This window comes from Gossypium hirsutum, chromosome D01, assembly GCF_007990345.1.
Source record: "Gossypium hirsutum isolate 1008001.06 chromosome D01, Gossypium_hirsutum_v2.1, whole genome shotgun sequence".
In the NCBI taxonomy this organism is placed as follows: domain Eukaryota; kingdom Viridiplantae; phylum Streptophyta; class Magnoliopsida; order Malvales; family Malvaceae; genus Gossypium; species Gossypium hirsutum.
In genome coordinates, this window is record NC_053437.1 from 24,990,172 (window position 1) to 25,005,742 (window position 15,571).

General features: G+C 34.3%; 1 protein-coding gene across 1 annotated transcript; it reads right to left on the reverse strand.

Moving 5' to 3' along the window:
- Positions 1–6,706: 6,706 nt before the first annotated feature.
- Positions 6,707–7,685, reverse strand: LOC107921818 (uncharacterized). The gene has a single exon (XM_016851659.2). The coding sequence runs from the start codon at positions 7,669–7,671 to the stop codon at positions 7,102–7,104; it is 570 nt and encodes a 189-aa protein (XP_016707148.1). The 5' UTR covers positions 7,672–7,685; the 3' UTR covers positions 6,707–7,101.
- Between the last annotated feature and the right edge of the window lie 7,886 nt (positions 7,686–15,571).

The following is a 15,571-nucleotide window of genomic DNA, read 5'->3' on the forward strand; positions in this document are numbered from 1 at the left end:
GGCAAGCTTCTTCAGTTACTATATTGTGCAATAGCTAACAACAACTTATACTTGTATCTTTCGTACAAGAATATGCCATCAATTTTTGGACAAGTGGCTTACAGTACTAGAATGTAGTTACGCATTGCTTGAAAGTCTAGAAAAAATGATGAAAAACTCTTTTTCCAGGGACCAAGCGATTGTTGTAATACGTAGGCTCCATTTGTAGCTCGATTCCAAAACCTTGCACGTACTGCTCCAGTACCTGATACCATTGCCACAATTCATTGTAGGATTTCTCCCACATGTAGTGCATCTTCTCCAACGCCTTCTGCTTTGCTGACCATGCCTTATGGTAGGGCATGGTGTAATCGAACTCGCTAAGAATGTGTACGATCAAAACTGGGACCAAAATACTAAGACTCGCTTTAACCATGGGTAATATAAAGTTAGATATCATGTCCGAATACAATTTTGGATGATCATTCGACATGCCTGAAAAAAATAAATTAGGTCACCATACGTTATAGAATGTTAGAAAAAAGGTCAGAATTCGAGTCGATGTTGTTAACCATGATACATAACAGATACAACACATGTAATGTTGGATCTGGTGCCCTAAATGTAGTATATTCATTTGTAAATTTGTAATTTTTTCAAACAGATTGGTTAATAAAACAAATTCATTTATTACATTAATATACTTTATATAATTGTCCTCACATGGTTTTTGCATGCAAAGTAAGATGGAAGCAAATGTTGCTCATTGATTGTCTAAATGTTTAACTAATACTAAGTGATATTACGTGGTCAGACCGTAGTACAGAAAGACAACTTGTATTAGTAGACAAACCTAAACATGTCCTTAGTCTAATAAAAAATGATCAAATTGATTAAAATACTAATGTGTTGTCTATCAAGTCCAATTGGGGAGATGCCTTGTCTTGGGCATCGGAGCGAATGACTCTTAAAAGTAGTCTATTGGTACACTAAACAAGGAGTAGCCCGTCAGGATAATAAACACAGAAATATTAAAGTGAAGGACCCTGGTTAGACTATGGGTCAATTATGGCGGCATAGAGAGTTTGCTAGGACGATAAATGGGTGAAAATTTAAAAAAGAGACCGTGGAACAACCTGTATTAAGGAAAATAGATTGTGAGGAAATAGAAGCACATACATATAACTTTCGAGTAGTAGATTGAAGGAATTCGCTTATGAATAGGTACGTAACAAAAATGAGAAAGGAGTGCTAGAACCACAGTTAATGAACTCTATAGGGCTTATGGGGTGGTATCCCACTATAGATAGTCTTGGAAGTTGACACACCAGGGATGGCTGGTGAATGGGTGAGCAAAGGTTGACACATCCGAGGATGGTAAATAGGGATTCGTTAATAAACGTCACCAAAGGATGTTCAAAGTAAAAAGAATGGACTAGTGTTGTATCATATGTATGTTGGTTAGCCCCTAAATAAAGAAAGGGTGGTTAGAACCCAATAATAAAGGGGGACATACGGGATGACAGAAGTGTTTGTTAAGACTATTCTTCTAAAGGAGGAAAATGATAAAGTATTGTTAGCCAAAAAGGCTAGTTAAGTAGGAATACAACGAGGAAGAGAATTCGAGGGTTTAAATGATCACTCGGCGTTAGTGATTGAGCAATAGAGGTCATAGTGGCATATAGTAGAAGGCTATGTTATGCTTAAGGTCAAGAAAATGCGACTTAGGCAGATTACAAAGAAATAATCTTACCACTATTTAAATTGAGTAGGATTTGGTCCGCCGACGTAGTGTGGGACCTAACAGTCATGCTGACAAAAAGGAACATGAGTGAGACAAAAAGGATTAAGATAAGGGAAGAGTCTGCCACGGACTAGGTAGGCTGAGAATACTCACCAAGGGCCTTTAAGGGAGTAAGCTAGAAGGTTGCCTTAATAAGGCACAATGGAGGAAAGAAAGAATGTAAGCAAAGGAAGGATAGAGCTGTAAAGATGTCAAGACATTCAGAGGAACTGTCAAGGCTGATCGAAGACTGGTAGAGTGACCTAAAGGAAAACGCTCATCGATTATCCGCTAGCGATAGAAGCAGGAATATGACCAAGTCCACTAAGTTTATTTGAACTTAAAAATGGTTTGACATGTGGTTGCAGGATTAATGAAATAAGGAACTCGATGAGGGATCACTTCAGATTATGATGAGACTAAGGGCTTTAAAAAAAGTGTCATACACATAGAATAAGGGTCACCTTTAGGGACTTTGCCAAGGGGGCGAACATGTTGTAACTAGATAGATTCTTTATAGTTTTGGAGTTGAAATAGTAGGCTTTTATTTTTACGAACTTTATTGTATGATATTTAAATAATAGGAAATTTAGTTTGATTGATTCTTTAAATATAAGTAAGAGTGTGTACAATAGCTTGATTTGGGAGTGACACCTAAATCCGGATCCGGTGTTCAAGTCAGGTGAGGGTGTTACAAAGGGTGTGAAATTAGAAAAAACATGAATGCAATAGAGGCTGCCTCTCCATTCGGGCGTTCCACAATACAATATATTGTTGATGTTGCACTGACCAATTCTTTCATTCTTCTCCCCTCTTGTTCATCCCGTAGACGTTGTTGAATCTATGTGGAATGTTTGGAATATCTTCTATACACCCAAATTGTTGCAAAACCCAATCAGCATTTTACCACTCCACGATTGAAATGTTCAGCACCGGTGTGTTGATGCACCACACATGTGCATGTTTGTGAACCCACAGTGGAATGACAACCACAACATCTGGTGCGGAATATGGCATCCACACGAACTGCACAATATTTAACATGATGATAGCTACATGAGTCAAATAATATGATCAAAGTAATTAAGTAAAATCAATATAACTTAATTAAAATATATATTAATTTGTCCCCAACGTATGCCTCTATCATTTGGCAATAGAAAACAAGTGTCTTGGACATCTTAATACTCGAACATGTATACCATCTGAAAACGAAATAAACTTGTTAGCACAGATTCCAAAAAATGTAATTATTCTTGATTCAAATTTACATTTGTTTTACCTATTTACAAGTGATCACAAATGTGGTTGGTGGCCTACTGATGCCAGAAATGGAATCCTGTAGAAAGCCCAATACTGCAGCAGTATCAAACATCCGCATATATCTTGTGTGTCATACTTTATCGCTCGAAAAAGCTCACGATACAATGTCGCCAATACCGCTAAGCCCCAATTGTAAGAACGAGCCTGGTACAAATTAACCAATAGAGACAAGTACATAATGTGGACCTTATTATTATTTGAGTCCAACATAAGTACCCCCTATCAGCTGCAATATATACGCTCGAGCAGCGCACATCAGCTCCAACTTAGTGTCACTACTCGATAAGGTCTGGAAATTTTCATTCAACCAGGAAAATTTTAAAATGGTAAATTTAGCTTCCCCATCACTAGGCGAACATCTAAGTAACTATAGTAGAGGGCAGAAGGTTCAGCCACTTTACTTGGACGTGTAACCGTATCACTGTCAATTGGGAGTCCGAGTTTCATTGTGACATCTTCCAGGGTGATTGTGCACTCCCCACATGGTAGATGAAAAGTGTGGTTCTTCGGGAGCCACCGCTCAACCAAGGAGGATATTAAGTTCGCCCTCAAGTCAAACATCCGAACCAATGTCACTATTTTAAATCTAGCAGCATCCAAGTATGGCATAATCCGTACGTCCGGACAGTACCTCAGAATATGGACTTGCGACCTCAACACCCAGTACTCATCTTGTCCATATCATATAACCGCATTTGTTAAATTGACTAAGTAAATATAATTTAAACCACAACTATATAAATATATTTTTGAATTCGTTAATCATCAGTGTAATATGATTGAATGCTAAAAAAATAGAACTTATTGTGATATCTGCATAATTAATAAAAAATTAATCACTTCAAAAAACTAAATAAAATTAAACATTATATTATAATATACCAATTTTTACAATTAAAAAATTACGTACCTTAAATCTATTAAAAAATTCCCCCAAAATACCAACACAACAATCTCAAAACTTCAAATAACATGATTTAAAAAAAAATCAATTTCTCTCTTCTTTTTTTCAACTTTCAACTGGTGGGGTGGAAGAAAGACCATTGGGATTTATATAGGAAGAGGGCGAAAAGAAGAAGAAGAAGAAGAAAAGCCTGGCTGCCACGTAACCTTGGGGTCAAATCGGTGTCAGGTGGCAGGCCGACACTCACAAGTAAGGCATTTTTTTCCATTTTATTTATTTTTTGTTTTTTTATTCTTCCCGATTCTACATTTTTATTCCTGCTTTTCCTTTTTCAAAATCTATAAAGGAATTTTTTTGCTTACTAGACCGTCACAGCAAACTACGCTTATTTTCTCCGTTTGTTTAACAAATCCACCATTTGTTTTTTTCCTACACCATTTGTTCATCTCCGTTTCAATTTTTTCCTTCCGAATTTAATTTTTTATCTCCATTTCAATTTTTTCTATACTGTCATGCATTCACGCTTTTTTCCTTTCTCTTTCTCCTTATTTTTTTACCGGTTTGTTTTATTCATCATTTTTTCGTCATTCTTTCTTGGTTTGTTTTATTCTTCCCGATTTTATATTTTTTCAGGTCCAGATTAATTTTTGGAGGTTAAGAACGATAATTCTTTTTCTAGTGAACTAAAAAACTTTTCTTTTTATTTATCATATTTCTACTTACATGAATAATGGATCGAAAATTTGATTATCTCTGCTATCATCTTAAATTTTATTATAATAATACTAACTACAATTGGAATAATCACATTACATAATTGTTAATGTAATTTAATAAGTATTTTCTCCTATTTCATCATCTTCTTGTTGAATCAAATTCATCGAAAATCCAATTATATTCAACTTTACTTGAATTGAGTCCATTAGCAATTCTGTGACCCAAAGGTGCTTTTAGTGAGACAATGTTTGGTCGACCTTCATCTAATGCACCATGTTAACAACTAGAACCGTTGTCGCACAGAGACTACCATCAACTTGTGCCCATCGTAATCGACACCTCCTCCCCTGAATGGTTCCTTTGACAGCATAACCAATTTGAAATCGTGACATATAGCCACTGCCAACTGAGAGCCCTATTTTTACTTAAAATCGTGACTGTATAACTATCAATTGGGAAATAAAATATGCAGTTGATGATGCACTCCCCAAACAACAGATGAATTATGCCAGTGTTCGAGCTCTACCGAATCACCATTAAATAAAACATACCTTCAATTTATCAAATTTTCTAACTAAAACACAAATACAAAAAAAAAAATCTTCTTTCCTCATTTTCTCAACGCTTAATTTTTTTCCCTATTCTGCCCCCTACAACTAATCACAAAAACTTCTCCCTTTCCTTCATCTCTTCAACAGAAAAAAATAAAAAAAAATCAATTACTTCAACATATATTGATATTTCGCTGGGTATAGGTATATATAGCCTTTTTGTGCCACCACACAACTTGGCAGCACCAAAATAAAAATAAATATTTTTTTCTGACACGGGTGTCGCCAACGAGAACGGTGACACCAAAAAGTGTACAAGATTTTGTACCTGAATCATTTTCGTAATTAATCAATTCTTTTGGGTCAATTTCAAAAAAAATCCCCTTCAAATTTTAGGTACAATAAATATCACTATTCTGGGAGAATTCTGAGAAATTTTGAGAACAAGCTTATTAAATAAATGTTTTTATTGGAAAGAAAATTAGAGAGGGTGAAAGTGGATATGAAATTTTGGAAAAAAAAAGAGACTAAATTTAAAATTTAGTGAAAGTTTAAAGGCTAAAGTGTAAATTGACATTAAAGTGAAACAAAAAAAAAAATTAAAGTGCAAACAAGTTTAATTCAAAGTAATGTTGTTTGAACCAGATCGAATCGGTCAATCAGAGTGGTTTGATTGAGAATTGGTCGGGGTACAGGTTCGGCGAGGGATTTTAAATTGGTTGATATGGGAACCGGCTGGCGTATCTGTCTGGAGAGGGACTTTGAACTGATTGACCTAAGAATCGGTACGAGCTGGTTGAACTAGAAAAAAATCGATTGAATCAAATTATTTATCTATTATTATTTTATATTTTTTAATTTTTAATAATTTTTAGTCGAATCGATTAAACTAATTGATTCAACCATCGGACCGATTTAAAAAAAAATTTATTCAAAGTTAAAATAATAATCTATATAAAAAGAGGGAGGGTGTGGGGGAAAGGACGACGAAGTTGCTATGAACTTGATCAGACCTTTTGTATTGCTAGATTGGCTTTCCTACTTTGATTTTGATAATTAGTGGGTCTTAAAACATAAACCGAAAGTCGAAACTAGGGCTATATACGTTGCTTGAAATGTTCCCATATATCTATTCCACGTGTTCACCAATAACCAACTTCTTAATTTTAAATTTTAAGGAAATTAATAAGTAGCCTAGTAAAATTAATTTAACTTTAGCAAAGATAGGATCATAAGCCTCCATTAATCAGACCAAGGTTTTGGCATGACGTTTTTGCTGTAAAATATCAAACTTTGGTGCTTTCTTTTTTTAGCACCAGACAAAATCAAACAACGTTTCCTTCACCAATACTGTTGGCAAGCAAATCACAAACAAATATACTAATTCATTCTCTTCATCTTTTTCCTTCTCGTATTCATTCCACCATGAAACAACAACAACAAAAGAAATATAACAATGATATTATATAATACCATAAAAATTTCTTAGGGTACACGTACTAAGTAAAATACATTATATTTTTTAATAGGTGGTCGAAAGAGTGGCAATAAATTTCTCTCCAAGTGTTTGAGCTTAGTTCTAAAACATTAATGTAAAGGTTTTACTTGAGCGGATCAAACAAAATTATTCTCAGACAGTAAAACAAAAGCATTTGACTTAGTTCTATAACATCAATGGACAGGTCTTATTTTGGCGGACCAAAAAAAATTATTCTAAGACGGTAAAAACAGAAGCAAATAAGGTTTTGTACAATGTTCTTGGATGATCAATAATGATAGGCTTTTCCGGGATGGAATAATTGCTTAAATCAATTAAAAAAAGCTGAAACAAGTAAATATATATATCAAACAAACACTGCCATTGATGAGCATCGTCCTTTTGTCTTTGTATTTTTAGGGTGAAGCAGCTTGGACAAGAACCCGCCTTTTTTCTTCTTATGGTCATCGCCTTCTTTGCTTATCATTCTCGAAGGCCAAGCAACTGATTTGCTCTTAGTGAATAAATTCTTGCCATTAAACAATAAAAAAGAAAAAGAAGTGCCTTTGGAATCTGCAATGAAACGATAAGGATGAAAGGGGGAGGAAGAACAAGAAGATGAAGAACAAGAAGAAGATATAGAAGAAGAAGAAGAAGAGGCAAGAGTGGAGAAATGAGTTGATGATAAGTGAGAAAGTTTCTGAGCTAAACAAAGTGAACAAACCCCTGGTGATTGCTTGTGCTTTGGGTGTCTTTCACATCCTTCATTCGGCTTCAATCTTCGGCCATCCTTTGACGATGTTCTCAAGTTTTCCATTAGATTTTGGCTTCTGGTTTTAGGGTCTTGGTCTTTGTTGCGACCTTGGGCTCTAAAAGGAACTGTTATAAAATAAAAGGCAAAGTGGGGGGTTGGGTTTGCAAGAGAGTTTCGTAGCATGTTCCTCCCTTTGTGTTCTTTTCTTTTTTTCTAAATTCAGGTTGACTATTGGAAAAGTTGGATATGGAATAAATGAAGGGCTCTGATTGAGGGAATGTTCGATGGGGTCCATTTGAATCTTGAATTGGTGGTTCAGATTCATTATTTAGTGTACAAGCTTTATGTGAGTACGGCGTCTAAAATCAAGCAAGTCTTTTTAAGTAGGTCTTTGAGGGGGAGTGAACCAGTGCAAATCTGCCGTGTTTTTAGGTAGAGAAGGTTAAAATTGCAATAAAAAGGTTTATATGCAATGTATTCACGATGAATATATATATTATCGATGAGTTAATTGATAAAATAATTTTTTTTAAATTTATTTTTAGTGAGATGATATGATTAATTTTATTATCTTATAATGTAATTTATATACTATGAATACATTAACTATTAAATATAAATTAAATGAAAATATTCAATAGAAACCAGTGAAGTTTTTTCTTCAAAAAAGAAAAAAAAACCAGTAAAGTTTTCCTCGTTAGCATTTCAAGTTAATTTTATGGGTTAATATGTCATTTGCTATCTAAGTTTGATTTCAATGTTCAATTTGGTACCCTAAATTTTTTTGTCCTAGTTTGTTACTTAGTTTGGCTCATTGTTCAATTTGGTACCTAGCCATGTGACCCAATGAATATTTGTTGTGTGCTTTAGTTAAAAAAATGTAGGTATTTAATTGGGACCAAATTAAAATTTAAGTACCAAATTAAACATTGAAGCCAAATTTAAGTGCTTAATTGGAATAAAAAATACTCAAGTATCAAATTGAAAAAACTCAAGTCCCAATTTGAATATTGAAGCCAAACTTAGATATCAAATTGGGAAAATTTTAAGTACCAAATTGAACATCAAAACCAAATTCAAGTACCAAATAATATATTAATCCTAATTTTATTAATCTCTTTTTGTCTTTTTAAGTCAGCAAAATGGATTACTGTTTTGGTGCTATTTCATTTACTTAACCGATAAAATAAATAATAAAAATAATATTATAAAACTAAAAGAATAATACAAAGATTAAGAAAGAGAAAAAAAAATAAAGAAATCAAAGAATGATTCAACTTTCACTTGGAATACCATAAGCTTATACATGCCCTCTATTTATAGGGCTTCAAGTACCATAAGTTACAAAGCATTAAGGACCAATATTAAGATACCTATAAATGATTTAGAGGTTACAAGATAACGAATTTAAGGGTTATAATAGGATAAATTTGAGGGGGTTATGGATATCCATTTACCGATGGATTTACAACACTCCCCTTGGATGTTCATCAACAAAAATGTGTCTCGTAAAAATTTTGTTAGGAAAAACCCTTTGAGATAAAAATCTAATGAAGGAAAAAGAGTACACAATCTATTATAACAAGTTGCCTTATTAAAAACCTTTACCAGAAAAACTTAGTGGGACAAAACCTCGGTTAAAGGAAAAGAGTGCAATGTGTTTTTTACTCCCTGTAATAGCAATATCACATTACATCTTTGAGTCGACGCATTCCAATTGTAACACCCCTAACCTATCTCCGTCACCGAATTAGGGTTACGAAGCATTACCGTACAATCAAAATCATTCAAACTTGATATCATTCAATAGTTTAATCACATTACAAACTATTCGTGTACATGCATACTGTCCCTAAATTGAGCCCTTGCGGTCCTAAAAATAACTTAGAAGCAATTCGGGGCTAATTTGAAACAAATTAGAAAATTTAAGAAAGAGATGCAAAAATTTCAAAACAGGGGACACACGACTGTCTAGCTAGGCTATGTGAAATCACTCTAGGCCGTGTAACTTTCAAACAAGGGACACACAGCCGTGTCCCCGCCCGTGCTCACCTGTGTAACTCTTTGAGTAGGGCCACACGGCCGTGTCACAAGCCCGTGTACCAAGCCGTGTTTTAAGCCGTGTAACTTACTGACTTGAACTTTAAGAAATCCTCAGATGACACACAACCATGTCGCTAGGCCGTGTGCCTCACACGATTGAGTCACACACCCGTGTCTCGAGCTGTGTGAACCTAAAATTTACCTAAAATCAAGTCATTTCAAAACCATTTCATGCATAACCTTTCAACCCATTAAAGCACACTTCAAAAGAACCTAACCATCACCCAAACACACATCAAAATGCCATTTCAAGATCCTAATTCAACTAACCAATATGTCATTCAAAGGCACCACAATATACCAAGACATCAACCATTAAAACATGTCAATATTGTACCATTCCATACGTGATAACCTATTCAATTACTTACCAAAACATACCACATATTGACCATTCTCAAACCAATCAAAACATACCATAAATGACCTTAGAAACATGCATAACAAGATAACTAAAGTGACACAATTTGTTAAGACATCAAATGGTACCAAACCAACATAACATTCAAAAGTTTATAATGCCAAAACACCAACAACACATTCATCAAAATATCATTACAAATCACCTTATACAAGTCATTATAAACCTTGGCCAAAATGCTCAAAAACTACCAAATTGACTGTTGGATAGTGTGATAGATCTCCGACGAGCTTCCAACCAAATCGAGCTTCCGATAATCTGTAAAACAAGGGAAAGAAACTACGTAAGCAACGAGTGCTTAGTAAGCTTGTATAAACCAAAATATAACTTACCATTTCATTTGCATAATATAAAGTATAAGTATAATATCAACCAAAACCATAAATTTGGCATAAGTCTATACATCATCATCAAATTCACAAGTTACCACACTTGTACATAATCCAAATGAATTAACCATAAGATAAGTAAATTTCCATATGAAATACATCATTTAGTTCATACATTCTTTCCATAAGATTATGCTTAATTCTATTTGAATACTTACCATTTCATTCCCTTTTCTTGCCCATTGAACCATTTAGAATTACATCGGATACTTGGGAAATCTTACACGAAGTGTGCCTTTACATATAACCGTAACATTTCCTTTACATCATTGCTCAGATGAGCTGTGAAATGGGCCTACTCACATGAGTTGTGGGTTAGAATGTAAACTACACGATGCTGCTCACACGAGTTATGGGTCGAAATGTAAACTATACGGTGCTGCTCACACGAGCTGTGGAGAATCCACAACAAATGCAGGACCTCAGCCATCGGTAGGACATTCAAGACCAGCACCCAAAACATAAAACCCCTAATGAGATGTAATTTGTATCTTACGAATTCCTAAGGTTCAATCGAGACTCAATATCCGTCAATTCATCATAGCATTGATACATTTATATTTATCGATCATTTTCATTAAACGTAACATAGTAAACATTCAATTTAAATAACATTAACACGATAAATATTCATAAGAACTTACCTCGACAATCAGGGGCGTAGAAGTTAGATCAACTAATCCGAAGCTTTAACTTTTCCTTGGTCTAAGTCCGAACATAATTTATCTTGATCTAAATGGATAATTTCAATCAATTAAATACTTCTACTATTCAATTTAATCCACATTTCACATTTATGCAAAATTACCAATTTACCCCTAACATTTTAACTTTTTTACAATTTAGTCCTTAAGCTTATAACTTAAAATCTAACCATTTTAATCTAAATCCCTGTTAATAAAATATACAAGGGACCTTTAAACAACCCAATTTTACCATAATTTCACAATAAAACCCTAGAATTTATACCTTTAACAAATTAATCCCTATTTTCAAAATTCATCAAAAATCACTTAACAAAACTTGTTTATTTCTCAACAAGGATTCATAATTCATCAACTAACATAAAAAATAACAAAAAAATCCATGGCAAGTCCCTTAACCTTTAACATTTTTGCAAATTAACCCCCAAGCTAGCTAGATTAAGCTAATACGATCACAAAAACATAAAAATCATTAAAACGAAACTAAAATTACTTACATCTTTCACTTAGCTGAACCTTAGAGCTCAAAAATGTTTATTTCCTTGCCCTTAAAATCAGTGGAGAAGACAACAATATGGATAGTACCATCTTTTAGTTCTTTTGTTTTAATTTACTTATTAAATTACCATTTTAACTTTGCTTAATAACTAAACAAAACATCAAATTCAAGTCCATATTTGTCCATTAATTTCTTAAATGGTATAATTATCATTAATTCCATCTACTTTCATTTCCATAGTCATTTAGCCTTTTAACTAACAAAACTCCACTTTTACACTTTTTACGATTTAGTCCTTTTTACTTAATTAACTACTTAAACATCAAAATTTCTTAACGAAATTTTAATACGACCTTAATATATTCCCGTAGACATTAAATAAATATAAATCATAATTTACTCGTCAAAATCATGGTCCCGAAACTACTATTTTTGACATCACTAAAAACGAGATGTTACACAAATCTTGTGTAGTTGTCTTTCAAACGTTGAAGTTGGAAATGCCTTGGTAAAAAGATCTACTAATTTATCACTAGAACGAATTTGTTGAACTTCTATATCACATTTCTTCTCAAGATCATGAGTGAAGAATAATTTTGGTGAAATATGTTTCGTTCTATCACCTTTGATGTAACCACCCTTTAATTGGGCTATACATGTTGCATTATCTTGTATACGATGATTGTGTCACACCCTGGCTTGGCAAGCCGAATTGATTCAGAAGACTATGCTAATGAAGCCGACCTAAGTTGCGAGACTTAGACCGATTAAGTTTGGTGACTTCGTGGCAATGTGGTATGATGAACTTCGTCAATACTGTGGAGTATCAGTCTGAGCAATATCGAGATTGTAGTTAGGGCAAAGACCTTATTAGGCGGACATTCCTGCTAATAAGATCACCACCCGTGGTTTTTTAGAATCAGTATTTAAGACACTTGTAGAGCATTGTAGGATGTGATTAATTAATGGAAGCGTGCAAGAATGAGTAATGATTAGATATAATCTTGATTGAGATTTAGATGTGGGTTATCTATAAATAGAAAAGGTGATATCAGAGAGAAGATTTCTGATTTATCTTCTCCACTAAACTTTGTTATCATCAAAGAAATCAGGAGATTCTTCTTTGCTAACAAGGGTGTTAAACATAAAATTTTAAGAGAACTTTCGTGCTAGTTGTCTGCTGGTAAATTCTTAGACCTTCCTTTAAGCTTTACAAAATAAATAGAAACTAATTTAACAAAATATTTGTAAGAATTCTTTTAAACTCTAGGTAGGAAGGAAACTTCTATCCAGAAATTATTTACAGGTCTATAGATTCTTATTGTATTATAAAGTTTTAGTCATTTTTGATGATTAAAGAAGTTGTTTTATTGTTTTAGCCAAAGAAATGAGAGAAGGTCCCAGTACTAAAGGAAAAGAACCAGTAGAATAGATAAAACTCTAAGTAAAGTATTTTGGTGAGTTCCTCTATACCTTGTGTCTGGTATTTATTTACTCCTAAATACTATATAGCTAGGTAAATGGCTTTGTTAATTGTCTCTAGTGTTCATGTCTGAGAAAACTCAATCAAAGTGTCAATGCATACATGGTTGAATATGGTTAAACAGACTTGGAAAACCTGGTATATACACAGTATAAGTACTCCTTCCTTGATGCACATGCTCCTTATCGAAATAGATGTGAGGAGGTATCAGAGGGATATTATATATTATGATACTGAAGGCACATGATAAAATGTTTTGCCTTCGGTATGGCACTTAGATGCAAACTGTGATTGGTGAAAACTCAACCTTGCGGGAGAACACTCATGTGTTCATACAAGGAGGGGAGTTAGGAGGATATGGAGGGGATGTTGTTATAAAACTCAAATAAGTGGATATAAAGATACAGGAAAAATTGGTTCTTCAGAAACTGGGGATCAGAAGCTAGCACAAGGAAGGGAGTACGTGTAAAAGGTTGCATGTGGTAGTGCACATTGCATAAAAACATAAACAGTAAGCATGTCAATCTTAAATGGTAGTTCATATAAGTGGTGTATTCGCGAAACAAATGTGCCTGTGATTATCTTATATGAGTTTAGAAACCAGTGTTGCTCGCTAATAAGCTAAGTTTGATTATGGTATCGTTCACCAACTAATCTACAGATCAGAGTAATGTATCCGCCAACTTTGGCGAACTAGTCGAATTCCTTTATCTTAATATCTGATAATAATCTTGGTGGGATTGTTCTTCCCAGGAACTCACTAAATTCTTTCGAACTTACCAAATCTCTTCTTTCTTTTAGGTTCTTAGCTTAAGTGTGGTTATCAAAAGGATACAGTCAGATCTACGGTCATTTGTAAGCCTTCTTATTTGGGTGGTTAACATGTAATTTCTAGGGTTGTTAGTTAATTTTTAAAAACATACCTTTTGAAAATTTTAATCCGTATTGAATGTTATTTTTAATACTTCGAATGTTGAATGGAAGCCTTAACGGCATAACGTTATTTATGACTTATTGATGTTAATTTAAGCAGCCATTAAAGATTAATCCACAAATCCTTAAACATTTAAATGTGACGAGTTGTTATTTTTAAGATCACGCTTTCAAATAAAACTGGTCTTAACTCAAAGAAATATCGTTTCGGATAATAGTCTAATCTTCAAAAAAAAGTAAAAAGGTGTGTTTTCAAATTGGGTTAACCTATAACGCTCCATACTCAAATTTTGAGATCGGGTTGGGTGTGGGGTGTTAAAATTTTATTTGGTATCAGAGTTTCGATTTAGTCAATTCTCAAAAACTAGTGTCAGTTAGAAACCCCACAATGCATGTTACCTAAACCTAGTTGTATTTCTCATAGTAATGCTAATTAAATTGTGTATATTATAGTGAAAAAAGAAGTATGTCGGTGAATGCTAGGGAAGACGGGGGTGAGGAAATACAACTAATATTCTTTCCACATGTGAGTAACCCTACGCCATCTCTAAGAATGAGAGTATTAAGAACCAAGGCTCGAGACGCCTTATTAGAAATGATGGGGCATGTTATGGGACAATGGTTATATTGCTACATGGGAGTTGCCCCAACCTCATCTCATAGACACTGTGACAAATTAGTGAGGCAAGAAGAGACGATGAGGACAGTCGAGGTTGCACAGCTAGCATACCCTACACATTTAGCTCTAAATGTAGCTATGTTTAGAGGGGACCTAGTGGAGACCATCCGTAAATAGGGTGCCAAAAAGTTTTGAGACAGTAAAGAGGGTGATCCAGTTACAACAGAAAATTGGCTTTCTCGAGTTTGTCGGGTAGTTGAGGAGTTGTAGTGTTCCCCAGCTAAGAGTTTAAAATGCGTCATCTCTCTGTTGAAGGATGAGGCAAATTAGTGATGGACCATAGTGTCTAGCATGGTCTCAAGAGATCAGATGAATTAGGATTTTTTTCTTAAAGAAGTGCAAGGAAAAGTTCATCAACCGACTCTTTGTTGGACAAATGAAAGACTTTTTGGAACTCAAACAAGGGAAAATGACAGTGTTTGAATATAATGAGTTTATCAAGCTAAGCAAGTATGCTAAATATTTGGTGCCATACAAGGAAGGTTTGTGCATTAGGTTTAAAGGAGGTTCGAATAAGGAATTGAGGATACTATTGTCTACCCTCGAGATGTAGCCCTCTTGACTAAGTCCCAAAGAATGGAAGCAGTCATTCAAGAAAGAAATAAGGTCAGGGATAGAGAAAAGAGCAAACGTCCAATGCTGGGTTCAAAACACCTAGAGATGTTAGAGGGTATTCTACTACCCCAGCCAGGGAGTCACAAATTGTGGGCTTCCAATGAGAAATGAATGTATGCTAAGCTATGTCTATGGTCAGCACGAGAGGGTCCCAAAGAATGAAATTTCCCACCTGTAATAGTTGCGGGAAGAACCATACTAGCGTATGCTGAAGGAACGTTAGAGGATGTTTTAATTGTGGAGCCCAAGACCATTAC